The sequence below is a fragment of the Oncorhynchus masou genome, chromosome 17 (genome assembly GCF_036934945.1).
Source record: "Oncorhynchus masou masou isolate Uvic2021 chromosome 17, UVic_Omas_1.1, whole genome shotgun sequence".
NCBI classification, from domain to species: domain Eukaryota; kingdom Metazoa; phylum Chordata; class Actinopteri; order Salmoniformes; family Salmonidae; genus Oncorhynchus; species Oncorhynchus masou.
Window position 1 is genome coordinate 21,278,740 of NC_088228.1, and position 27,638 is coordinate 21,306,377.

At 40.7% G+C, this 27,638-nt stretch overlaps 1 protein-coding gene across 1 annotated transcript in view; it reads right to left on the bottom strand.

Annotated features, from left to right (window-relative positions):
- Positions 1-27,638, bottom strand: part of LOC135558688 (pappalysin-2-like) — a 55,125-nt gene that overhangs the window by 1,769 nt on the left and 25,718 nt on the right. Inside the window, exons 11-22 of the mRNA XM_064992726.1 lie at positions 20,381-20,577; positions 19,459-19,578; positions 18,997-19,132; positions 18,481-18,655; positions 17,467-17,668; positions 16,212-16,389; positions 13,461-13,674; positions 12,526-12,697; positions 12,303-12,435; positions 11,684-11,793; positions 10,270-10,341; positions 630-728 (exon numbers count right to left, since the gene is read on the bottom strand). Coding sequence (XP_064848798.1) covers positions 630-728; positions 10,270-10,341; positions 11,684-11,793; positions 12,303-12,435; positions 12,526-12,697; positions 13,461-13,674; positions 16,212-16,389; positions 17,467-17,668; positions 18,481-18,655; positions 18,997-19,132; positions 19,459-19,578; positions 20,381-20,577 — 1,808 coding nt within the window. The remainder of the gene's footprint in view (positions 1-629; positions 729-10,269; positions 10,342-11,683; positions 11,794-12,302; positions 12,436-12,525; positions 12,698-13,460; positions 13,675-16,211; positions 16,390-17,466; positions 17,669-18,480; positions 18,656-18,996; positions 19,133-19,458; positions 19,579-20,380; positions 20,578-27,638) is intronic.

Consider the following 27,638-nt stretch of genomic DNA (forward strand, 5'->3'; position numbering starts at 1 on the left):
CAGTGGCAGGATGCTGTCGCTTACGTTTTATTTCACTTTCTCAGAGCCTTATAGTTTAACTGTTTTACAGTTGCAGAAGACCACGGACACTAAGCCTTCCCCTCATAAAATATTTTTTAGCTACTGATGTATTTATGACAGGCACTCCGTTGCTGAGCTTACTCATTCAAGGGGGAACCGTGAATAGCTGTGCTACCGCCGTGAGTCATAGCTACGGACATGATAGAGACTAATGACCTCCAGTTAGCTGGCTGCAGCACTCCCAGGAATGAATAGGCACCATGATTATACAGTAAGCAAAATAGCAGGTATGTGGGAGAAAAACATTCTCACCGCAGTAGACTGACTTTCACATGGAAGTGAGAGTCCCTGCCCATCTTCCGAAAACATCTGAAACCCTACCTCTTCAAACAGTATCTTAAATAATCCTCCTCACCAAAAAAAAAACTTAACCAGCACTTGCACTTGACCTCCCTCCCCTTCTAGCTCTGATTCTACTGACAGCTATGATATTGAATAAATTATACTTTCTAGGCCTGTGATATGTGGTTGTCCCACCTAGTTATCTTAAGATAAATGCACTAACTGTAAGTCACTTTGGATAAGAACATCTGCATTGGTTAATTTACCTTTCTGGTTGAGAGTGTGGATGGACAGCAGTCCCCTCCATCATACTCGCAGTAGGCCCGGTTGTTGATAGTGTCACACCAACCATCTCCCCCAAAGGGCTGGAAAAAGGAAACTCTTATTAAAAGGTAGCATCCAAAAGATGACATCATCAAAAACGAGGCAACTTCCTACTTGCAGGCATCAACAGAATTCAACCATACCTACAATGGGAAGCGCCAATAGTGGATACCATTGCCTTTTCATGCAATTAATTAACACCTAGTAAAGATCTGATCCCTGACCTCTCAGAGCTGTGATTCAGTATTTTGCATGAGACAGGAATAGGGTACTGCGTTTAACCATTTTTCAGTACTTTGGGGAGTTTTGTCTAACTCGGCAATGGCACGCAATTGTCAAATTTATGTTACATAAAAATCTTAAATGCGTCATAATGAAAGCCTTTAACGTTTTTTAACTTAACCTTAAGGTTGCTGTGCCAAAAATAAGAAAATAAGAGGTGACTGCCAAAGATACTGTTGGCTTTCCCCGGGCCGATGGAGTCATTTCAAACACTCCAGGTTGTACCTGAATCCACATCACGGTAGAATGGCAGCTGCTGGGGAGATTTCTGCAGAGTTTCTCCCCTGCTCAAAGCTAGCCCCCACTCCAAAATCATTTTCCTTGCCTTTCGAAGCTGCCAAGCCGTAAATAAATCTATTTAATTGTTTTGTTTTTTACTAAATAATTTGGCCGGTAATTAAAACAGACTCTTTGGCAAAATTTGTTGATACTCCCTTTGTAAGACAAATAGGCTTTTAAACTGGCTCATGGACCATATTGGTTTCAGGTGCATTTGTAATACAATACTGTGGTCTTCATACATTTCTACTATGGTGCCTAACATAAAGTTGTTGTTTTGCAACACGTACAGTTGAAGTCGTAAGTTTACATACACCTTAGCCAAATACATTTGAACTCACAACAACTTCACAATTGTCACAATTCCTGACATTTATTCCTAGTACAACATCCCTGTCATAGGTCAGTTAGGTTATTTTAAGAATGTGAAATGTCAGAATAATAGGAGAAATAATTATTTATTTCAGCTTTTGTTTCTTTCATCACATTCCCAGTGGGTCAGAAGTTTTCATACACTCAATTAGTATTTGGTAGCATTGCCTTTAAATTGTTAACTTGGTTCAAACATTTTGGGTAGCCATTAAAGTACGTTCATCAAAGTACGTTCATCTCTAGGAGACAGAACGTGTCTCCTTCCTGAGCGGTATGATGACTGCGTGGTCCCATGGTGTTGATACTTGTGTACTATCGTTTGTATAGATGAACATTGTACCTTCAGGCGTTTGGAAATTGCCCCCAAGGATGAACCAGACTTGTGGAGGTCTACATTTTTCTTCTGAGGTCTTGGCTGATTTTCATTTTCCCATGATGTCAAGCAAAGAGGCAATGAGTTTGAAGGTAGGCCTCGAAATACATCAACAGGTACACCTCCAATTGACTCAAATTATGTCAATTAGCCTATCAGAAGCTTCTAAAGCCATGACATAATTTTCTGTAATTTTCCAAGCTGTTTAAAGGCACAGTCAACTTAGTGTATGTAAACTTCTGACCCACTGGAATTGTGATACAGTGAATTCTAAGTGAAATAATCTGTCTGTAAACAATTGTTGCAAAAATTAGATGTCCTAACCGACTTGCCAAAACTATAGTTTGTTAACAAGAAATGTGTGGAGTGGTTGAAAAACGAGTTTTAATGACTCCAACCTAAGTGTATGTAAACTTCCGACTTTAACTATATGTTACATAATGTAACAACTTCTAAACATGAGAAAGTAGTATATTGCTTCTGGTTGTAATGTATCTTTAACATGACCCCTTAACATTGGTTAAATAAGTACAATCAGAAGTTAGACTATTTAAATCTGAAAAGCCTTTAGTCTTTAATGATCTAACATCAGTGCTTGACACCTTTCATTATAAAGCAAGACAATAAAAATACTGTAACATCAACAGTATGAACACCCATGCTTTCCTAAAATCAAAGTTGACACTCTTGACTCGTCCAAATGCCCATTTCTATCAACAATTTCCCCACACCTTTCTTATCAACCAAATGTTCTCCATAACGTAAGAAAGAGGCATGACTTTTCCACTTGTGAGTCATCGTATTTTTTTATTTGATAAAGGTACCATTAATGTAATTTTAAAGGTGATAAGGGGTCATAGACAAGACTGATGGATCAGACTTCCACGGAGTGCTCCAGGAATCTGGGAAATAAGGCAGAGAGAGACCTCCCGACTTCTAACGGCCCTGTGTAAACTGTCAGTAAATTGAATAGTACCGCCTCTTAGAACATACTTGGAACTCTGATGTCTGCTGGATTATGGTGTCAGTGTAATGTACCAAGTTTAAAGGTGTTTATGATGCCATGTCTGCACCAGCAGACTTTGGAGGGGAGGCCGTCTTTTGCCCAGAACCTTGGTGTTTTCTTTTTGAAAAATCCATTGTTCTAGTACACTGTAAATCCTACAGTAGACTAGATGCCATACAGTGTGCTATCTGAGGGACAACTCATCCCTTTGATAGCTTGATGAGCTGTTTGATTTACAACAGTGAATAAATATATCCACTTTCAACCTGGCTCTTTACTCATTTTCCAGGCTTCAATCGAAGGGGGGTTCTTAGGGATTCTAGTCCATTGCATTTTTTAACTTGCGTCATCCAAATTGGTATTTAAAGAATCCAGAATTTACTTTAAATGAACCCCTTTGTTATTGTTATTCATACAAACATATTTCTCAAGAAACATAAACACAACTCAACTGTTTCCATTAAGACAAAAACGTTTTGAAGAAACATAAATTAACACAATGCAACTGTTTCCAGGATGACTCAGTAATTCGACAACACCAAAATAAATGTGGACTAAGTTTATCATTAGCGACACCAAGGGTGGCGATTCCTCATAAATATTATCTCTTCATGCCATGAAAACAATCTTACAACTTAAAAGCCACACGTGGTTATAGATTAAACCTAAACATCCTGTTGGAGTGAAGGAAGTGTTTACGCTCGGAGAGAGAGCCGACGGACTTAGTTTAGTGCTAAGTGAAAGATACAACAAACTAAATAAACTCCATAGCAACACCTTTTAATGTTTTGGGAAAGAAAATGGGATAACTAGTCAGTTGCACAACTAAATGCATTCAACAGAAATGTGTCTTCAGTCTTCCCTCTGAATCAGAGAGTTGCGGGGGGCTGCCTTAACCGACGTCCATGACGCCTGGGGAGCAGTTGTTGTTGGGGGTTAACTGCCTTGCTCAAGGGCCCACATTACCGCTTCCTGATTGGGACTTCCTCAGAGCTCGCTCACTAATTATGTTCTCCTCTAAATTCCTTCTCAAATGTAAAGTCATGTTTAGCGGAACAAAACAAACCTGGAACATTAATGTGTGTCTGGCAAATGTTAAACTTCAAGGTACAGTTACCGCTCAAGGTATTGTAAAATTGGACTACTTAAAGACATGTTCTTGAACTTTGGTGACTACTAAATATTTTTTAAACCTCCTTTGGGCTGGATGTGTGAATGTGTAGTTATATGAGCAGAGTTACTATCTTACCTCAATTAGCCACAAAATCACTTGTTTGAAACTGACTGTTTTTCTTGAAGCTGTGCTGTGCCATTTTCCCTATATTTCCCCCCACATTTTCCCCCTATAGCAATTTGGGTTCTACCAGTGAGCTTCATCCCCTCGTCATATGAATGACAGTTAGCAAGTGGCACATCATGCCCCCACAGCAGAGCGAGAAAGAGCAATGATTGTACAGTATGTGCAGATATGTGCACCATGCCTTCGGAAAGTATTCAGATCTCTTGACTTTTTCCACATTTTGCGACGTTACAGTCTTATTCTAAAATCGGGGCGGCAGATAGCCTAGTGGTTAGAGCGTTGATCGAGTCCCTGAGCCGATAAAGTTGAAATCTGTCGTTCTACCCCTGAACAAGACAGTTAACCCACTGTGACTTGGCCGTCATTGAAAATAAGATTTTGTTCTTAACTGACTTGCCTAGTTAATGGATAAAATCTGTTTTTTAGACATTTTGACAGTGCATGTCAGAGCAAAAACCAAGTCATGAGGTCGAATTAATTGTCCGTAAAGCTCCGAGACAAGATTGTGCCGAGGCACAGATCTGTGGAAGGGTACCAAAGAATTTCTGCAACATTGAAGGTCCCCAAGAACACAGTGGCCGCCATCATTTTAAATGGAAAACGTTGAGAACCACCACTCTTCACTTCCTAGAGCTGACCGCCCGGTCAAACTGAGCAATGAAACCAAGATTGAGTACTTTGGCCTGAATGTCAAGCGTCACGTCTGGAGGAAACCTGGCACCATCCCTACGGGGAAGCATGGTGGTGGCAGCATCATGCTGTGGGGATGTTTTTCAGAGGCAGGGACTGGGAGACTAGTCAGGATCGAGGGGAAAGATGACCGGTGAAAAGTACAGAGAGATCCTTGATGAAAACCTGCTCCAGGACCTCAGACTGGGGGCGAACGTTCACCACCACACAGGACAATAACCCTAACACAGAGCCAAGACAAGGCAGGATTGACTTTGGGACAAGTCTCAATGTCCTTGAGTGGCCCAGCCAGAGCCCAGACTTGAACCCGATCTAATATCTCTGGAGAGACCTGAAAATAGCTTTGCAGTTATGCTCCCCATCCAACCTAACATAGCTTGAGAGGATCTGCTGAGAAGAATGGTAGAAACTCCCCAAATACAGGTGTGCCAAATTTGTAGCGTCATATCCAAAAAGACTCAGGGCTGTAATTGCTGCCAAAGGTGCTTCAACAAACTACTGAGTAAAAAAGTACTAAGTAAAAAACAAAATACTGAGTAAATACTTATGTAAATGTAATATTTCCGCTTTTTTCTTTCTATACATTTTAAACATTTGTAAAAAATAGTTTTTACTTTGTTATTATGGGGTATTGTGTGTAGATTTATGAACCAAAAACACTATTGAATACATTTTAGAATAAGGCTGTAACCTAACAGAACGTGGAAAAAGTCAAGGGGTCTGAATACTTTCCAAAGGCACTGTATGTGCCGTAGTATGCAGTTTTCGGGTATTTCAGAACTACTGTCTAAAAAGTATACAAAAGTATAAATATATGATGTTATTTATAACAAGTATTACTCACACTGCAAGTTCAACTTGTGAACGAGAGAAGAGTTTATACTGGCTGTCTAAATGTGGAGCACATGGGGTAGGCTAAATAGTTTGTTTTTGAAGGGCTGATTGGCTAGTCTCGACACACCCTCATTACATTATGCAGTTGTCTCTCTGCTCTCTCCTGTCCATTCAGCCTTTGTTTGCTTACTTCTTGAAAGGAAAATACCATTTGAGTATTCTTTTGATCAACCGTTTTGCTATTGAGATTTATGCATTTTGTGCACCACGATTAGAAGAGGAAAATGTTGGCCTAGATAATGAAGGTCTACTTGTGGTAAAGTCTAATGTGCCTTAAACGGATACTTCGGGATTTTAGCAATGAGTCAGAAGAACTCATGGATACCATTTTTATGTCTCTGCACCCAGTATGAAGGTCGTTTTGTGAGCCAATGTTAGCTAGCGTTAGTGCAATGACTAGAAGTGTATTGTAGCTACTGTACTAGCATGTTAATAGCAGTTACCATAGACTACCAGTCATTGCGCTAATCCTAGTTAGCAACTTCCTTCAAACTGCACGTAAAGACATGAAAATGGTTTCCACAAGCACTGAAGTATTCCTTTAACTGACCTCATCATCCTATTTTGAAAATGAGTATCTGGATGAGATCTGTCAGGGATCTCTGGTAGTCCATTTGTAGCACATGTGGAGTGGTATAATTTACAATGTTGTCATAGAGTATCTGGTTATAAGCAACTGAAGATTGAAGGAAAGAATTGTTGGCAGGTAGATTAAATATTTTAATACCATGAGACATGAACAGCTAATGTGTTCCATAGATAGTTCCAGTTTACACTAAAGTCTGGTGGATTCTGAATAAAAAGGTTCTGGATAATAATAGTGTACTATGACAGCTAATAAATGAATGGGCAAATATATCAAAATAAGCCTGCCTTTGAATTTGAACCCTGAAAATAGACAAAATCTAAGGAAACGATGAAAGAGAAATGGAACACCATCAGCCTCAGAAATTACACTTTGTCGCCAGTAATCAGTATTTCAACAAATAAAGCCTTAACAAGGTAGAGCGAGAGAGGGTCATAGTTTGCAGTGAACCGTGCCAGAGTTGGTGCACACTTGAGGCCCATTTCATTCCCCTGTAGGTGAAGGAACTGCACTAAGGTTAATTTACTGTTTTTACTTTCAATGACTGTGATATGTGCTTGTCTTACCTACCTTAGTTGAATTCATTCTGTAAGTCACTCTGGATAAGTGTCTGCTAAGTGACCAAATTGTAAATCCAAATCTAAATGTAAATCTGATGAGTTAACTGTGTTCAAACCCACAAGCTGTTCCTCTCGTGGACAATGGATGTTGACGTAAAACCACGCCTTCCCTTAGAATACAGCATAAACATTCTCAGTGGACCCACACTGTTGTTTGCTTTATCTGCAATTAATTGAATGTGGATCTTGGTGGTAATATTCTTGGTTGAGGTAGGAGTATGTACAGTATGATAAAATGAAGGGTCTATGGTTTTGGTTTTATTTACTTTTTAAAATAAAACATGTAATCCTTTTTCTGCAATAAATGTAGAGCAAGTCTGTTCAAGCTTAGGCTGCTTTAAAGAAAACACCATTGTTTTGATGTTAGGGGTGATTATGATCAGGTAACAAAATACTTTGTCAAAGCGTGTATTGCTCGGGTCTCCGTTTTGAAGACTAACACAATAGAGAGATAAAAACAGACTGTAGCGATAGAACAGAGCAGCGGATTGGCAAAATATATTACATGTGCTACCTGTCCCAGACCTGCTGTTTTCAACTCTCTAGAGACAGCAGGAGCGGTAGAGATACTCTCGGCTATGAAAAGCCAACTGACATTTACTTCTGAGGTGCTGACCTGTTGCACCCTCGACAACAACTGTGATTATTATTATTTGACCATGCTGGTTATTTATGAACATTTGAACATCTTGGCCATGTTCTGTTATAATCTCCACCCGGCACAGCCAGAAGGGAACTGACCACCCCTCATAGCCTGGTTCCTCTCTAGGTTTCTTCCTAGGTTTTGGCCATTTCTAGTGAGTTTTTCCTAGCCACCGTGCTTCTACACCTGCATTGCTTGCTGTTTGGGGTTTTAGGCTCGGTTTCTGTACAGCACTTTGAGATATCAACTGGGCTATATAAATACATTTGATTTGATTTGACATGTCTCATCTTTAATCATGTTGGTACAGTATAATACTGCAAAATTGCAGACGGGAAGCCCGGGTGTATTTATGTTGTTGTTGACATTTTAAAATACATTTCCTGCATTTCTACACAGTTTGACCTGACTTATTATGCCTCTCTTGGTAGGTATTGTGTGTGGTATATGGATGGGTTTGAAAACACAGTACAAGTGGAAGGATAAGTGGAAGGCCCCCCAATCCCCCCAAAAAATGTAAATAAAAGATTTGCAGGTTTGTAATACATTTAGCCGTTTTAACGCTAATTTCTTGCTACTCTACACATTTTGTAATGAGGAAGAGAGAAAATGGTGGGGTTTTAAAGTAAGTGTCAAGTGAAAATCTCAATTTTAAAAGTTAAAATTCTATTAACTCATACCCAAATAATGTTGTTGACTCATCCTATACTTGTATTTGTGGCCAAAGCATAAATCTGAGGGGAAAAAAACACAACTTGTATCTCAAACAGACTGTTTCAAAAATGCTTGCTATTTCCTGATAACAGATGAGCGGTCTACTCGCATTAATATTTTTAATGACAGGTGTATGCCCACACCATTCTGTTGTTGGGGTACACCCACACCAAGCCATCACAGAAAAACTGCTTTTTGACATACTTATTTTTAAAAAAATGGAATGAAAACTATTTCACTCATAATGTAATTAATTATATATATTTAATAGAAATCTGGAAACACTGGACAGTTACTTTACAAGTCAACTTTGGGCAAAAATAATGGCTTTAAACTGTATAAGTGATCAATGCACTATAATAGAAGGTCATTTAATGCTTAAAAAATTTGATAATATTGACAAGATATTTGGCTACAGGAGTGCCATTTCTTACCTATCTCTACAGCTTCCACCCAAAATGACATCAACACATACTGGAGGAGTTACTGGCTAGCTACAAGTGGCTAGCTTAGCTGATGAACTAGCTACATCGGTCACGGCGCGCATGACCAGAAAGACACATTGATGAACCATCAAACGGAGTTGGACCGTTGTTCATGCCCAAAATCGATTGTTAAAGCAAATTTCCTGCAATTCTACACATTTTGCCATTGATTATGATGTGCTATATACTATCTGACGTGTTCTGGCTGGGGTACATCAACCAAAACATTTTTAGTTGTTTATTTTAACCTCTCTTGGGTAGGGGGTAGTATTTTCATGTCCGGATGAAATGTGTGCCCAAAGTAAACTGTCTGTTACTCAGGCCCAGAAGCTATACATACAGGATATGCAAATAACTGGTAGATTTGGATAGAAAATACTCTAAAGTTTATAAAACTGTTAAAATTATGTCTGTGAGTATAACAGAACTGTGTTGGTAGGCAAAACCCTGAGGACAAACCATTACAAAAAAACACATGTTCAGCCTTCCACTGTTTTCAATGGCTGTCACTTTTATTATGAGGCGAAATCCTCCCAGATTGCAGTACCTAGGGCTTCCACTAGATGTCAACAGTATTTAGAAAGAGTTTCATGCTGGTTTTTGGAAAAATGAGACAGACATTGTAGTTTTTCTAGGTGGCTCCCATTTTGGATGTAGTGTTTCCAAGCGCGTGGAAGAGAGCGCGTTCTTTGGTATTTTTCTCCGGTAAAGACGATAACGATTCTCCGTCTTAAATGTTATCGTTTATTTACGTATTAGGGTACCTAAGGTTTGATTATAAACGTTGTTTGACTTGTTTGTAAAAGTTTATTAGTAACATTTGGGATTCATTTTGTATGCATTTTGATGGAGGGAAACTGGGTGGATTATGGACTGAAGCGCGCCAGCTAAACTGAGTTTTTATGGATGTAAAGAAGGACATTATCGAACAAAAGGACCATTTGTGATGTATCTGGGACCTTTTTGAGTGCCAACAGAAGGAGATCAAAGGTAAGGCATTTATTATATTGCTATTTCTGACTTTCGCACCTGCCTGGTTGAAATATGTTTTTCATGCTTGTGTATGCAGGGCGCTGTCCTCAGATAATCGCATGGTGTGCTTTCGCCGTAAAGCCCTTTTGAAATCTGACACAGCGGCTGGTTTAACAAGAAGTTAAACTTAATTTTGATGTATTACACTTGTGATTTTATGAAAGTGAAATATTTATAATTCTGCAATTCCACCGGATGTTGGCCAGGTGGGACGGTAAGCGCCCATAATAAGTTACAGAAATTATTAGGGGGAGGCACATGTCCCCCCATCCCTGGTGTCAATTTTGTCTATGATAGAACACTCACCTCACATGACTGGATACATTGTATGAGTTTGGGGTCCGGATGCCATCTCATCATTCCTGTGCAGACGATGTCCTGTAATGTAACATTGAGACGTTGTAATTAGTCATCAGTATCAACATCAAGCTCTATAGATCTAAACCGATTTCAGTTCAACTAGGCTTACAGGAAATAGTATGTCTGTACACAGGACTTTCTTTTTGGTGATACAAAATGTCAATGACTACACTTGATAAAGATCTCTAACTTTAAATCCAGCTCCAACTTTACACTACCTCCCACCAAACCAAAAACATTTAGTCAACAAGACCATATTTGGTGTTATGAAGTGATCTAGCCAAAATGGCACTGTCATCTTGAGTTCTCATAATGGTCTGTGGCATTTTCTTTCTACCTTAATTGGAACGACAGCGTACTAATCATATTGATTGACTGACAAAGACTGTAGGAGTAACAGGATACTCCTTTGTGTCCCAAAAGTTGTCTGGTTAAGGGATACAGTCATAATGCCTTGGATCAAGATGACGTGCCAGTAATACAGCTCAAGTTATCAAAATCAGTTCCAAACTATTTGGAAGGCAGTTAGGTCTGCTGGCTCAGTGAAGGGCCACCCAATAGAGCAGGGGTACTCAACTCTTACCCTGTGAGGTCCGGAGCCTGCTGGTTTTCTGTTCTACCTGATAATTAATTGTACCCACCTGGTGTCCCAGGTCTAAATCAGTCCCTGATTTAGAACAATGAAAAAATGCAGCAGAACAGCTTTGAGGCCCAGACTTGAGTTTGAGGGCAATACAGGGTCAAATGATAGGGCTGTTTACCCTAGCGTTCATGTCAAAGCGATCCTTTGAGATGATATTGGGCAGGTTGCCCTTCTTAAGAAAACAACAGTATATTTCACTCTGACACATCATTGAAATTCCTAGACATTCCGCCATGATGATTGCGTGTTCCAGAGATTCTTGATGAAAGGCGCCTATTTATAATAGTATAACCCCTGATGTCACATATCACTTTTTTTGGTCCATCCGATTCTTTATACCATCATAACTTGCCATCTGTATGTCAATCTTGCAGAAATCACAATAAACATTTGATCATTACAGATTTCACAGTAAGGCTAACAGTGCCCTAACTTAGCAGGAAATAAGCAGGAAGCTTGCAATTGGTTCTTTATATTGAATAATATTAATACACAGAGTAAAATAAGCTGCAAATGTAGCTTTTTTGCAGGAAAAGCTCAATTTGAAGTATAGATAACCACATGTTTTAGTCATTTACTCATCCAAATGAATCATTTGAGCAAGCCTCAGACCTGTTTGTGAAGCTCTAAGGATACACAAGGGGGATATCAGCCAATGCTAATAACATTCAGTAAATAACAAAGCATCACAACGTTTGCATCAGTCAAACACCTTACCTGAACCCTGCCTGGCAGCATCCAGTGCTTGACGTTGTCTGCTGTGATACCATTGGCTAAAACCACTGGGTCATGCAGGGCTGCACTGCACGTTGGGTAGCAAACTGCACCTGCAGTGACACAAAGTAAGCTTTCCTTCTACCCTGATTTGCATCTGTTGAATTTATTCATGTGCAAATAAAAAAGGTTGAGACTAGTCATCTGTGGTTCAACAGCTTGGCAGTTCAGCTTGCAAAGTGTTTTACCACCTGCTACCTGCTATGGCTATGTTATATTTTCCAATGCCTTCTCGGATGCTACAGAACGCTCCACAATTCATAATATCTAAACAATTAAGAATACATATGTCTGGGTAAAAATATACATGTATATATATTTTTTTTTAAGGTATAGTATTACATAATCATGAGATGTTAAAACACATTCTGTTACATCGTAGAAGCTTCATGACCAAACAAATACCAACAGAATGGATGCAATGCATTATGTCTTTAAAATAATACTGACAGTCTATTGATTACTACAGTACAAAACACTGCTGTGCATTACTACATTAAAGTACTACTGCAAGTGTAATGAGGAGTGTCCTCAAGCTGGAGAAGTTAAGAAGGAGACTTACCAACATTGAAACTCTCGTCACAGGCAAACTGAACCTGATTGACATCAGGCGGAGGTGGGCAGGCTCCAGCTAACCTTGTACACATGGTGAACTCCTCTGTCCACCTGCCATCTTTAGTGCAGCGAATTGTGTGCTGTCAGGAGAGATAAAAACTGAATGAATAAGATAATACTTTATTGATGGGATGGGATGAAAGTGGACCTAGATCGCATGTATTGTTTACGTTTTCTGAGGCGTGGGGACACAGGAGGGTACAGAGGCTGTTGTAGTGCCTGCCATTGGTGCAGGTGTACATGCCCTCAAAGACAGCAGGCAGAGATGGACAGGGAACGGGTTCACAGCCCCCCTCCTCCCACTGGCCCCCTTCTACACACTCCACCTTCAGAAACCTCCTCCTAACACACACACACAGACACACATACGCACGCACGCACACACACACACAGACACACACACACACACACACAAAATTCTGTTGTTTCAAATGTAATTTAAAACATCTCAAAAGTAATAATAAACAAGATAATTTAAAACCATTTTTATAGTGCTTTTAGCTTTTTAACACGTTGCATTAATAAGGTGCTTAAGATTTTCACATATCTTTAAAAGTGAGTTGAAAAACTCATAAAGAAGTCCAGGTGCAAAAATGATGTTGTCATATTAGTTTGTACATGCAGTTAGTCCTGTAGAACATGCTGAGCAGTCTTAGAAGGTCCAGCTAGATTCAAGAACATTGTCTTTGACAGCCAACATTGCCCAATAGTCAAGGGATAATGCTGACTCCAACAAAGGGCGGAAATAAACTCGCACCAGCGGTTTACTAATGGGAATCTCATTAGAAACACGTGAATTACATCGATAATGAGGTGAAGTTACCCAATTAATTCAACTGGAAAACAATAATGAGGCAAGTAACCATTGGTATGGAATTTATTGGAGGTTTATGTTGCTATGCTTAGAAACCGTACACAGGTATGCAAGGTTGATGGATCTAAAAATACATTTAAATGTATGAATTGTGCTATTTAAACTCAGGATCCGTGGGGGAAATATGGGATGCATTCATTGTTCCTTGTTACATAAAATATTAAGCTATTAACACTGTTCTATAACATGTTTATGGAGCAAAAGAAAAGTGATACATAACACATTACTCACTTTCTTGACTTTGTGTTGAGGCTGGCCGTAACATAGTAACCTGGGTTACATTTGTAACGGCATACGGTACCCACATCATGTCCTGTACCATTGCACTGGGGTACTAGGAGCTTGGCGTTAGGTACTGTAGGAGGCTGTGGGCACTCTATCTTACAGTAGGCTTCAGGGAAGGACCATAGACCATCATCTAGGCACACCAACCTATCACTGTCCCCTGCAAAACAAATAAAGGCACACAATCAATTCAAACCTCACACAGAATTGTATATCATTTAATGATAATGATGAGTTGAGGATCGTTATTTAAACTCTTAATGAATCTGACATCTGGAATCAGTCCCTTTGTTCAATTGCTAAGAGAGAAGGTGAGTTTGTGGACTATTAGTGATGTTAATATGATCTAATGTACCGTATGTGTCCATACCTGCCGGTGCATAATGTTCAATTATCTAAGGCCCCCACACAAGGTTCTGTTGGTATGTATATGTCATCATAATACTCTAAAAGTTGTGTTCATTTTATTGGTCTATAAAATGTAATGAATCTTTGACATGGTTTAAAGTTTTATAAGGTATTTAAGCTCTGCTCTGGTGTTGCAATCATTAACAAAATCAAATACAGATGTGGGATCTTAATTTGACCTACCTTTAGCAAGATAACTTTCCTGCAGTGTAGGAAATGTAAAACTTGTAGTGTATTTGAGGTTTAAAAGGCTTCTGAATTTTAGCATTTCTACTTTGAAATTTCACACTTGATTTTCCCTTATGAAAAATGTATCACCCCCTACAAACATTTCCATTAATTATAACCCACATTTCCTGTTGCTGCAGGATTATGTCCTGCTGTAGCAAACTAGCTAAAATTCAAATCCTACACCTGTCCAGCTGTATAAGGAGGAACGGCTGAGTATTTAGTAATGCATATCAATGGGTAAATACGAATTAGGATCAACATGTTGGGTCAGTATCGGTAATCCATCAAACAATTCAGAAAGGGACCACAGCTTAACAAAGTACTGTCAATAACAAGCTAGGTGTTGGTATACACTGAGTATACAAAACATGAAGAACACCTACTCTTTCCATGACAGACTGATCAGGTGAATTTAGGTGAAAGATAAGATCCCTTATTGAATGTCACTTGTTAAATCCACTTCAATCAGTGTAGATGAAGGGGAGGAGACCGGTTAAAGAAGGACATGGATTGTGTATGTGTGCCATTCAGAGGGTGCATGGGCAAGACAAAATATTTAAGTGCCTTTGAACGGGGTATGCCAAGCACACCGATTTGTGTCTGCAACGCTGCTGAGTTTTTCATGCTCAACAGTTTCCTGTGTGTATCAAGACTCAATACTAGGAAGGTGTTCCTAGTGTTTGGTATACTAAGTGTACATTTTTTGGGAGTTGCCATGTAGAACCTAGAAGCCAGGAGTAAAACCCTGTAGTAGAACCTAGAAGCCAGGAATAAAACCCTGTAGTAGAACCCAGAAGACAGGAGTAAAACCCTGTTGTAGAACCTAGAAGACAGGAGTAAAACCCTGTTGTAGAACCTAAAAGACAGGGGTGAAACCCTGTAGTAGAACCTAGAAGACAGGGGTGAAACCCTGTAGTAGAACCTAGAAGACAGGGGTAAAACCCTGTAGTAGAACCTAGAAGACGGGAGTACAACCCTGTTGTAGAACCTAGAAGACAGGGATAAAACCCTGTAGTAGAACCTAGAAGACAGGAGTACAACCCTGTTGTAGAACCTCGAAGACAGGGATAAAACCCTGGAGTAGAACCTAGAAGACAGGAGTAAAACCCTGTAGTAGAACCTAGAAGACAGGGGTAAAACCATGTAGTAGAACCTAGAAGACAGGGATAAAACCCTGTAGTAGAAGCTAGAAGACAGGGATAAAACCCTGTAGTAGAAGCTAGAAGACAGGGGTAAAACCCTGAAGTAGAAGCTAGAAGCCAGGGGCCCTGAGGTAAATGAAATGGCACTAAGCCAGAATGTTCTTGCCAGCACGAGTCCCACTCGGCCCTGCTGGCGAGTCCAGAGATAGAAACCCTCTCTTGTTTGCCTTATTTCCTATCCCCACCTGTCATCAACCAGCTATGGCTGCATGCTACTTTCCTATTTACACAAAGCCTAGGGCCTCCGTCCACTGGACGTGGACCAAGACCAACTGCCAAGCTGTTCAGTTCAGTCCCAGGGCCGGCTGAACAGCCTCGCCTCACAACAACCTCACAACTCCTACGCCATGATGCCACATCAGGCTTGACTCCAAGCCACTCTGTGTACAACATGAGGTAATACACTCGTGGGAAAAAGGGTTCCAAAAGGGTTCTCGGCTGTCCCCATAGGAGCACCCTTTTTGGTTATAGGTAGAACCCTTTTTGGTTTCGGGTACAACCTTTTGGGTTCCATGTAGAACCCTCTGTGGAAAGAGTGCTACATTGAACTCAGAAGGGTTTTACCTGCAGCCAAAAAGGGTTATTGTTCTCCGATGGGGAAAGCCGAAGAACCATTTAAGGTTTAGATAGACTGAGACCCCTCAGGTAAAAAATAAAACAGCAATGACAGCCTCATGGTCAAGTTAAAATGTTAGAATGTGCCATTCATGTTGTGTAAATGAGTGAATGAATGTCAACTTCCCACTTCATTAAAATAATAAATGGACCTATAATTATCTGAACCTATAAACTGTTATTAAAACAAAATTTGCATGTAAATTTGTATCATTATAATTTTACCGTTGACCATACATACCCTGAAGCATGGCGGGGGGGTTGCAGGTGAAAGAGCACTGCTTGCCAAATGTTGTTCCCCAGGGGCAGCTGAAGACAGCGAAGTAGATGTGAGACTGGTCAGGGGGCCCACAGTCAATTAGCTGACAGCTCACAACATGGTCCCATGCTCCATTTAGACACTGAAGCTCCGTTTCTTGCTTTCAATGGAAGATTAATACATTACCATTACACAGACATGATGGGATATGGCATGCTACTACAGTAATACAAATATACTGTATACTACTGCTGCTACTTGTAATAGTTCCTCTACGATCTATATTTCGACAGACATTTAAGGCTAGTACTATTTCATGGTACTTTCAAATGCTCTCAAATTCAATGTTGATGTGTAGGGGGATAAAGTGGAGGGGTCTTATAATATACATTTTATATATGATTTCTATAATGCACAGTTTCTTAAAAATAGTGATTTCTGGAAGTTTTAGGGTTGTTCTTACCAGATGGGGTAAGACCCTAGTCTAATCTTAGTGTTGTGTTTACCTGATGTGGTAAGACCCTAGTCTAATCCTAGTGTTGTGTTTACCTGATGGGGTAAGACCCTAGTCTAATCCTAGTGTTGTGTTTACCTGATGGGGTAAGACCCTAGTCTAATCCTAGTGTTGTGTTTACCTGATGTGGTAAGACCTTAGTCTAATCCTAGTGTTGTGTTTACCTGATGGGGTAAGACCCTAGTCTAATCCTAGTGTTGTGTTTACCTGATGTGGTAAGACCCTAGTCTAATCCTAGTGTTGTGTTTACCTGATGGGGTAAGACCCTAGTCTAATCCTAGTGTTGTGTTTACCTGATGTGGTAAGACCCTAGTCTAATCCTAGTGTTGTGTTTACCTGATGTGGCAAGACCCTAGTCTAATCCTAGTGTTGTGTTTACCTGATGGGGTAAGACCCTAGTCTAATCCTAGTGTTGTGTTTACCTGATGTGGGAAGACCATAGTCTAATCCTAGTGTTGTGTTTACCTGATGTGGTAAGACCCTAGTCTAATCCTAGTGTTGTGTTTACCTGATGGGGTAAGACCCTAGTCTAATCCTAGTGTTGTGTTTACCTGATGGGGTAAGACCCTAGTCTAATCCTAGTGTTGTGTTTACCTGATGTGGTAAGACCCTAGTCTAATCCTAGTGTTGTGTTTACCTGATGTGGTAAGACCCTAGTCTAATCCTAGTGTTGTGTTTACCTGATGTGGTAAGACCCTAGTCTAATCCTAGTGTTGTGTTTACCTGATGTGGTAAGACCCTAGTCGAATCCACCTGAAAGGGTGGATTACCCTTGCCACTGAGCACAGCGAGGATGAAACCTGGATGACAGTGGACAGTGCAGTGAGAGGTCTCAGTCCTCTCTGTCTCGGGGCTGCAGGTGACAGAGGCATGCTCCAACTGAGGAGGACTGCATGTGTCCATCTGGCAGGGCCGCCGTGAACAGCTGGGCCACCACGATCACACACACACACAGAGGGAGAGAAGAAACACAGAGGGAAAAGTATGAGCTGAGTAATGTTGATTATTTGAATCCTCAACAGATATGGTATCACATAGCACACTCTTAGTGTGTGTGTGTGTGTGTGTGTGTGTGTGTGTGTGTGTGTGTGTGTGTGTGTGTGTGTGTGTGTGTGTGTGTGTGTGTGTGTGTGTGTGTGTGTGTGTGTGTGTGTGTGTGTGTGTGTGTACACAATTATGATACTCAACCATGCACCTTAGAGGCTGCTGCCCTATATACATATACATGGAATCACTGGTCACGTTGAAAATGGAACACTAGTCACTTTAATAATGTTTACATACTGCTTTACTCATCTCATATGTACAGTATATACTGTATTCTATTCTACTATACTTTAGTCAATGCCACTCCGACATTGCTCGTTCTAATATTTATATAATTCTTAATTACATTCTTTTACTTTTAGATTTGTGTGTATTGTTGTGAATTGTTAGATACTAGTGCACTGTTGGAGCTAGGAACACAAGCATTTCGCTACACCTGCAATAACATCAGCAAAGAAATGTGTATGTGACCAATAACATTTGATTTGTTGTGTGTTTTGTTGCGTGTATGTGTTTGTGTGTGGGTGTGTGTGTGTGTGTGCTATTATATGTGTTGGTATGGGTGTGTATACCTGACTGAGAGTGTGTGTGTACACATGTGCTTGTACATGTACGTATGGACATGCATGCGTGTGCATGTATGTGTGTGTGTGCATGTGGAAGCCCTATGAGACCCCACCCTCAGCGCACCCAGTGAGGGCAAATGCGCTGAAGTGACATGACGTGCGCAGAGCGACTCCCGTCACGGCAACGAAGGGCGAGGAAAAGTTGAGGATGACAGCGGTGGTCAGGAAGAAGGGTTGACTCAGGTTGTGTGTCACGTTCACCACTAGAGGATTCTGCTGACACGACAGCTCAAAGGAACCTGAGGAAAGACACAGTCCCTTTTTCAATGAATCATTCCTCAATTCTTCATCTTCTTCTGAAAACATATTGGACAAGAAGGTCCAAGGGGAGGGACCTTGTCCTCAACTCCAGTTGAGAAGGAGCCAAGGAGATGGGATGCGAGGAATTGAGATAGAGCCCCAGATAGGAATAACACACGGATGCTTACTCAGTACACTTTTTAAACATCATATGTTCATCACTGTAACCAGCCATAACCCTAACCCTACATACTGCATATGTGAAGACATCTTGAGGCATCTTTGAATGTTAATTCAAACAGTCAGTCATCCTTTGAGGACCGGTAGTTCAAGTTCATACCCAGGGAGTGGTTTCTGCCACCAGTATCACACAGTTGGACGGTGACTGTTTTCCTGCACTGCTCTCCAGGCCAGGCTCCGTCCGAGGCCAGATAGATGATGACAGACGCGGCGACTCCAGGTTGCGTAAATCCCACCTGGGCAAACAATTAGAGTTATTATGACAACAACCAAATGAGTTCAACTGTTCAATATTCGGTTCCTGAATGTCCCCCACTTCAATGGTAATTAGATTGCATGGTAATGAAAGAATGACAACAGAAACAGGACAACACTGTGACAAACGTGGCATGACAAATTGGGAGAAAGTACAAAGATGTGCCGTGAAACATAACAAATGACTGTTGGAACATTACTTTAGAGAAGGTTATAAATAGTTTGTCAAAAGTTTGTCAAAAGTAGTGCACTATAAAAGGGAAAAAGGTGCCCCAAGTATCCTCTGTGGTGGACTGGAGTACTCAACCTTTAGCCATACTGTATCTTCCTCATCGTAGTAGGTCTGAGTGTACGACTGGGCCGTGCATGGAACCCATATGTCATGTGACAGCTTCTCATTCATCTCCAGGTACTGGGGCTTGCACAGCTTTAATACAAGGGGAATCATACAGTAATTATTGAAAACCTTCGGTCACACTTTATTTGGATAGTCCCATGATATACAGATGGTTATACTATCAACAAACTATCTGTTCATAAGCAAATGCTTGCTAAGGTTACGGCTACGGTTAGGTTTAGAATAAGGGTAAAGGTTAGGGTTGGGGCTAGGGTAAGGGTTAAGTTTAAAGTTAGGATAAGGGTTAGGGTTAGGCATAGAGCTAGTGGACAGTTAGTTGAAATGTTGTTGACACCGGGGAGTCCCATAGGGCGGCGCACAATTGGCCCGGTGTTGTCCGGGTTAGGGGAGGGTTTGGCCGGGGGGGATTTACTTGGCTCATCACACTCTAGCGAATCCTTGTGGTGGGTCGGGCAAGCTGACTCGGTAGTCGATATTTCTTCCGACACAATGGTGCAGCTGGCTTCCGGGTTAGGCAAGCGGGTGTTAAAGCGCGACTTGGTGGGTCATGTTTCGGAGGATGCATGACTCAATCTTCGCCTCGTGAGCCCATCGCGGAGTTGCAGTAATGAGACAAGATTGTAATTGGATCACAATTGGATATCACAAAATTGAGGAGAAAAATGGGGTAAAATAAAATATTTTTGTCCAATAACTGTCTATATATATAGACAGTTATTGGACATCTACAAACCATCTACAAACCATCTACTTGGGACTATCCAAATCAAGTGTTACCAAACATTCAAAACACTCAAGTACTGTCACATTTACAGAAAGATAACATCTGTATCCAGGAGGTGGGGGACAGGGCAGAGGAAAGCACTGCTACCTTGGTAAGCGAGGGCTCTCCGGTGGCTGCCAGGGCAGGGCAGCTGCTTTGGTCCTGATGGGAGGCTGCTGCGGTGGAGGCCCACTGGTCACTGTACCCATGAGGGGTGAAGTAACCACAGTCCTGTATGCTGGAGCCCCTCTCAAACTCCTCACACATACCATCACCCTCAAAGACGTAGCACAGGCTGGGTTCACCTAGGGGAAACAATGGGAAAGATATGTGGTGAACAAGCTTGCCTCCCAAATGGCAACCTATTCCCTTCATAGTGCACTACTTTTTAAACAGGATGCAGAGGGCGCTGGTCAAACAGGACCCAGACCAAAGGAACAGTCTGCTGGGGAGATTGCATTGTATTACAATAAGTAGATGCTGTCATCAGAAAACATTCCCGGAAAAATGTAGTTCAATAAAGAGGTGTGACAATGGTTCAGACAGAGAATAAAACAGCAAAGCACTATGTAATACACCAAACATTTATAATATGTGAACTTTAACATCAGAGGCTGGATTTGGCCCTGTTAGTTACATACAGCTGCATGGGTAGGAGAGTTTAGTCACTGACAAGGTGTTGAATTGGAATAAATAATCCAAGGAACTGTGTCTCAAAAATAAACAGTCTAGACAATATGAAATCAAACCATATTATCATCGTAGCAGGTTGTTTGGATATTGTGCACTGACCATAATATACAGTACAAAAGACAACAACCCCTGTGACAATGATAAATGTGTTTTTACTTCAGTTGTTTGTCATAGCAATATCACTTTCAGGATAATACGAGTTGATGTTCATGCTTCAGATACATTGACATCATGATCCAGTCTTGTGTTGTAGGAGGTAACTTGTCAAGCATCAGAATACCCAAACATGGAAGCAAATATGTGAGAATATGTGAGTGAGAATGAGGCACTATTTTGAATGGTGCACTGATTCCATTTTATAAATTGCAATTTATAATCTGTTTTTTTGCCAAAGTTCTTTTCCTGCTAGTCATTCCTTTTATTCCCAAAGAAAATATCACACTTTCAGTTACGGCATCTCTGAACCTTCATGGAATAGATTCATTATTTCTCCCCTGACAAAACTGAGGGGGTGTTGACGTACTAGCTAAGTAATAGATTCCCAAACATGCCTCCCAAATGGCAGCCTATTCACTTCATAATCCACTGCTTAATGTTTTGTATTTATTATTATGTATATAAGAATGTATCCTTGTCTTGTCCCCAAAATCATTGATGATGCTTGAGGTGATGAAACAATTTCCCAAATTGGGATTTAAAGTAATACTCTACCCTACTCTACTCTGGTTAAAAGTAGTGCACTATGAAGGGAATAGGCTGCCATTTTGGACGTACCCAAAATGTGTCCCTTCACTGACTTTGACAACGTGCTAAAATACAGTATGTGAGAATAAATCATGTAAATCCATTGAATTATCTGAGTTACTCTGTAACCGTTACTTCCTTGTGATTTATATTGTGTGTCCAATGACACATTTTATGTTAAGAAAACGCGTTTCTTTAACTAAGAGCATGATGATAAAGGAAGTGTACAAAACAATCCCCCAGCATGGTGGATAAAATTATAGGCAACACGACAACTATGAGGTTGACATTTGCTGTTGTTACTGTGCAATTTCTACTTTTAGCATGCCAAGTCTCTGAATGAATACCAGAGACAAGGCAGTGTCAGCTTGACAGCATTGTTTTGTTGTGGAAATCAAAACAAGCTAGCTGTAGTAAACTTTATAATTATATTAGATTAATGTATGCACAAAGCATAGTTTGGATAAATTGAGATGGTTAAGTGCAGAATGACTACAAATGACAGTATTTTGTTTATTTAATTAACCCGTTTTAAAGTGGTAGATCAGCTTTAATGTTGCAGATAGATTGGAGCTTCCATCAATGTAATTGTCTGCATTATTTCCAATCCTCAATATATATTTTTTGTGAATATATATATATTTTATATCTTATTTTATTATTTTCCCCTAACCCTACCACCCCCCCCCCCCTAATTGGAGTAAACTAATAGACAACAACAGTTAGGCTTCTGCTTCCAGCTTATATGTAACGGATTTCCTCCTCTTCGTCTGAGGAGGTGTAGCAGGGATCGGACCAAAACGCAGCGTGGTTAGTGTCCACACGGATTTATTAACAAAACAACTGAACAATCGAACAAAACAAAAATAACGTGCATAACCGAAACAGTCCTGTGTGGTGACGAACACTGACGCGGAAAACAAACACCCACCAACCAAAAGTGAAACCCAGGCTACCTAAGTATGATTCTCAATCAGAGACAACTAACGACACCTGCCTCTGATTGAGAACCATACTAAGCCGAACACAAAAACCAACATAGAAAAACAAACAGACTGCCCACCCCAACTCACGCCCTGACCATACCAAAACAAAGAATAAAATAACAGAACTACGGTCAGAACGTGACATTATACATACCATATACTGTACATTTTACAGACATAATGTATTTTACAATAGTTATCTTTTGTTTGTTTTTAATCCCATCCTTCAGCTACCCTCAATCCATCCCATCTACAGTGCCTTCGGAAAGTATTCAGGCCGTTGACTCTTCCACATTTTGTTAAGTCACAGCCTTATTCTAAAACGGATTAGATGAAGAAAAAAATACTCAGCAATTGACACACAATACCTATTGTATTTTACCAGGCAAGTCAGTTAAGAACAATTTCTTATTTCCAATGACGGCCTAGGAACAGTGGGTTAACTGCCTGTTCAGGGGCAGAACGACAGATTTGTACCTTGTCAGCTCGATTTGAACTTGCAACCTTTCGGATATTAGTCCAACACTCTAACCACTAGGCTACCCTACCACCTATAATGACAAAGCGAAAATAGGTTTATAGATTTTTTTGCAAATGTATTACAAATAAAAAACAGTTGGCCTTCCTGGGTGGTGCAGCGGTCTAAGACACTGCATCGCAGTGCTAGAGGTGTTACTACAGATCTGGGTTCGATCCCAGGCTGTATCACAACCAGCCGGCGACTCCTTGTGGCGACTCCTTGTGGCGGGTCGGGCACCTGTAGGTGGATCTTGGGTTGTCAGTTGAACAGTGTTTCCTCTGACACATTGGTGCAGCTGGCTTCCAGGTTATGCAGGCGGGCGTTAAGAAGCGCAGTTTGGCAGATCATGTTTCGGAGGACACATGACACAATCTTAGCTTCCCGACCCCATTTGGGAAGTCGCAGCGATGAGACAAGATCAAAATTGGTGGAAAAAGGGGATAAATACTAAAAACAAGTATACCTTATTTACATAAGTATTTAAACCCTCTGCTATGGGACTCGAAATTGAGCTCAGGTGCATCCTGTTTCCATTGATCATCCTTGAGATGTTTCTACAACTTGATTGGAGTCCACCTGTGGTAAATTCAATTGATTGGACATGATTTGGAAAGGCACACACCTGTCTATATAAGGTCCCACAATTGACAGTGCATGTCAGAGCAAAAACCAAGCCATGAGGTCGAAGCAGTGGTGTAAGGTATTTAAGTAGAAATACTTTAAAGTACTACTTAAGTCGTTTTTTGGGGTATCTGTACTTTACTATTCATATTTTTGAATATTCAACTTTTACTTCACTACATTCCTGAAGAAAATGATGTACTTTTTACTCCATACATTTCCATGATACCCAAAAGTACTTGTTACATTTTGAATGCTTAGCAGGACAGAATTTTTTTCCAATTCACACACTTATAAAGAGAACATCCCTTGTCATCCCTATGGTGCCTGATCTAGTGGATTCACAAAACACATGTTTTGTTTGTAAATGACGTCTGAGTGTTGGAGTGTGCCCCTGGCTATCCGGAAATAAAATAGCACAATTTTCTTGTTTTTATCTGGTTTGCTTAAAATAAGGAATGTGAAATTATTTATACTTTTATTTTGAAACTTAAGTATATTTAAAACCAAATACTTTTAGACTTTTACTCAAGTAGTATTTTACTGGGTGACTTTCACTTTTACTTCAGTCATTGTCTATTAAGGTATCTTTACTTTTACTCAAGTATGAGGTTTGGATACTTTTTCCAACACTGGGTCGAAGGAATTATCCATAGAGCTCCGAGACTGGATTATGTCGAGGCACAGATCTGGGGAAAGGTACTAAAACATTTCTGCAGCTTTGAAGATCCCCAAGAAATGGAAGCAGTTTGGAACCACCAGAGCTGGCTGCCCGGCCAAACTGAGCAATCGGGGGAGAAAGGCCTTGGTCAGGGAGGTGACCAAGAACCCTAATGGTCACTCTAACAGAGCTCTAGAGTTCCTCTGTGGAGATGGGAGAAACTTCCAGAAGGATACCTATCTCTGCAGCACTCCACCAATCAGGACTTCATGGTAGAGTGGCCAGAGGGAAGCCAATCCTCAGTAAAAGGCACATGACATCCCGCTTGGAGTTTGCCAAAAGGCACTTAAGACTCTCAGACCATGAGAAACAAGATTCTCTGGTCTGATGAAACCAAGATTGAACTCTTTGACCTGAATGCCAAGCGTCACATCTGGAGGAAACCTGGCACCATACCAACGGTAAAGCATGGTGGTAGCAGCTTCATGCTGTGTGGATGTTTTTCAGCGGCAGGTTCACCTTCCAACAAGACAATGAGACTAAGAACACAAACAAGACAACGCAGGAGTGGCTTTGAGGCAATTCTCTGAATGTCCTTGAGTGGCCCATACAGAGCCAGGACTTGAACCCGATCGAACATCTCTACAGAGACCTCGAAATGGCTAACCTGACAAAGCTTGAGAGGATCTGCAGAGAAGAATGGGAGAAACTCCCCAAATACAGGGGTGCCAAGCTTGTCATATCCACAAAGACTCGAGGCTGTAATCGCTGCCAAAGATGCTTCAACAAAGTGCTGAGTAAAGGGTGTTAATACTTATTATTATTTATAAATTCGCAAAAATATCAAAAACTGTTTTTGCTTTGCCATTATGGGGTATTGTGTGTAGATTGATAAGGGTAAAAAACAATTTAATACATTTTAGAATAAGGCTGTAACGTAACAAAATGTGGAAAAGTCAAGTGGTCGGAATACTTTCTGAATGCACTGTATCTCTTTTTATTTTTAATTTCACCTTCATTTAACCAGGTAGGCTGGTTGAGAACAAATTCTCATTTGCAACTGCGACCTAGCCAAGATAAAGCAAAGCAGTTTGACACATACAACAACACAGAGTTACACATGGAATAAACAAACATACAATCAATAATACAGAAGAAAAATCTATAAATAGCACGTGCAAATGAGGTAGGATAAGAGGGGTAAGGCAGTAAATAGGCTGTGGTGGCGAAGTAATTACAATATAGCAATTAAACACTGGAATGGTAGGGTGTGCAGAAGATGAATGTGCAAGTAGAGATACTGGGGTGCAAAGGAGCAAGATAAATAAATAAATAAATACATTATGGGGATAAGGTAGATTGGATGGGCTATTTACAGATGAGCTATGTACAGGTGCAGTGATCTGTGAGCTGCTCTGACAGCTGGTGCTTAAAGCTAGTGAGGGAGGTAAGAGTCCCCAGCTTCAGAGATTTTTGCAGTTAGTTCCAGTCATTGGCAGCAGAGAACTGGAAGGAAAGGCGGCCAAAAGAAGAATTGGCATTGGGGGTGACCAGTGAGATATACCTGCTGGAGCGCATGCTACGGGTGGGTGCTGCTATGGTGACCAGTGAGCTGAGATAAGGTGGGGCTTTACCAAGCAGAGACTTGTAGATGACCTGGAGCCAGTGGGTTTGGCGACGAGTATGAAGCGAGGGCCAACCAACGAGAGCATACAGGTCGCAGTGGTGGGTAGTATATGGGGCTTTGGTGACAAAATGGATGGCCCTGTGATAGACTGCATCCAATTTGTTGAGTAGAGTGTTGGAGACTATTTTGTAAATCACATCGCCGAAGTCGAGGATCGGTAGGATGTTCAGTTTTACGAGGGTATGTTTGGCAGCATGAGTGAGGGATGCTTTATTGCGAATAAGGAAGCCAATTCTAGATTTAATTTTGGATTGAAGATGTTTCAAGTGAGTCTGGAAGGGGAGTTGACAGTCTAACCAGACACCTAGGTATTTGTAGTTGTCCATATATTCTAAGTCAGAACCGTCCAGAGTAGTGATGCTGGACGGGCGGGCAGGTGCGGGCAGTGAACGGTTGAAGAGCATGCATTTAGTTTTACTTGCATTTAAGTGCAGTTGGAGGCCACGGAAGGAGAGTTGTATGGCATTGAAGCTCATCTGGAGGTTAGTTAACACAGTGTCCAAAGAAGGGCCAGAGGTATGCAGAACGGTGTCGTCTGCGTAGAGGTGGATCAAAGAATCACCAGCAGCGAGAGCGACATCATTGATGTATACAGAAAAGAGAGTCTGCCTGAGAATTGAACCCTGTGGCACCCCCATAGAGACTGCCAGAGGTCCGGACAACAGGACCTCCGATTTGACACACTGAACTCTATCGGAGTAGTTGGTGAACCAAGCGAGGGAATCATTTGAGAAACCAAGGTTGTTGAGTCTGCCAATAAAAATGTTGTGATTGACAGAGTCGAAAGCCTTAGCCAGGTCGATGAATATGGCTGCACAGTAATGCCTCTTATCGATGGCGGTTATGATATCGCTTGAAGACGATCCAGTTTTGGTTTCTATTTGCCATATATTTTTAACTGTGCTGTTTCACAAAAGTTCTGAACCTACATACATCTTATGGACACAGTATATTTTACATTAGTTGTCTTGTTGTTTTTAGTCCCACCATTGAGCTCCACTTAATCCCTCCCATCTGTCTCTGAACAACATCCAGCTTTGTTCTATTTGACATATATTTTTCAACTGTGCTGTGATGTTTCAACAAAGTTCTGAACCTTTCTATTCTCATAGTTTCTACAAATTGTAAATTAATGATAAAAAAAATCTAAAATTATTAGAAGTACAAATGACAGAATTTGTGATATGAAATCAGAGCATGGAGTTAGTGCATGGCGCTAATGAAGATGTTTGTGTTTTGCTTTTCGTGTATTGACATTAACATCGATGTGTATTTCGATGTGTATATTGATGTGTATAGTGAATATTGATGTGTAATGTTGTATTTGATGTTTATACAAGGCTCATCAATCAAATGTAAAACAATTAATGATAAGTGATTCATCTTTACTTAGTTACTTGCTTAGTTTGTTTTGTTAAGTTGTGACCTGTCTCTGTTGCAACACGTACTGTAAT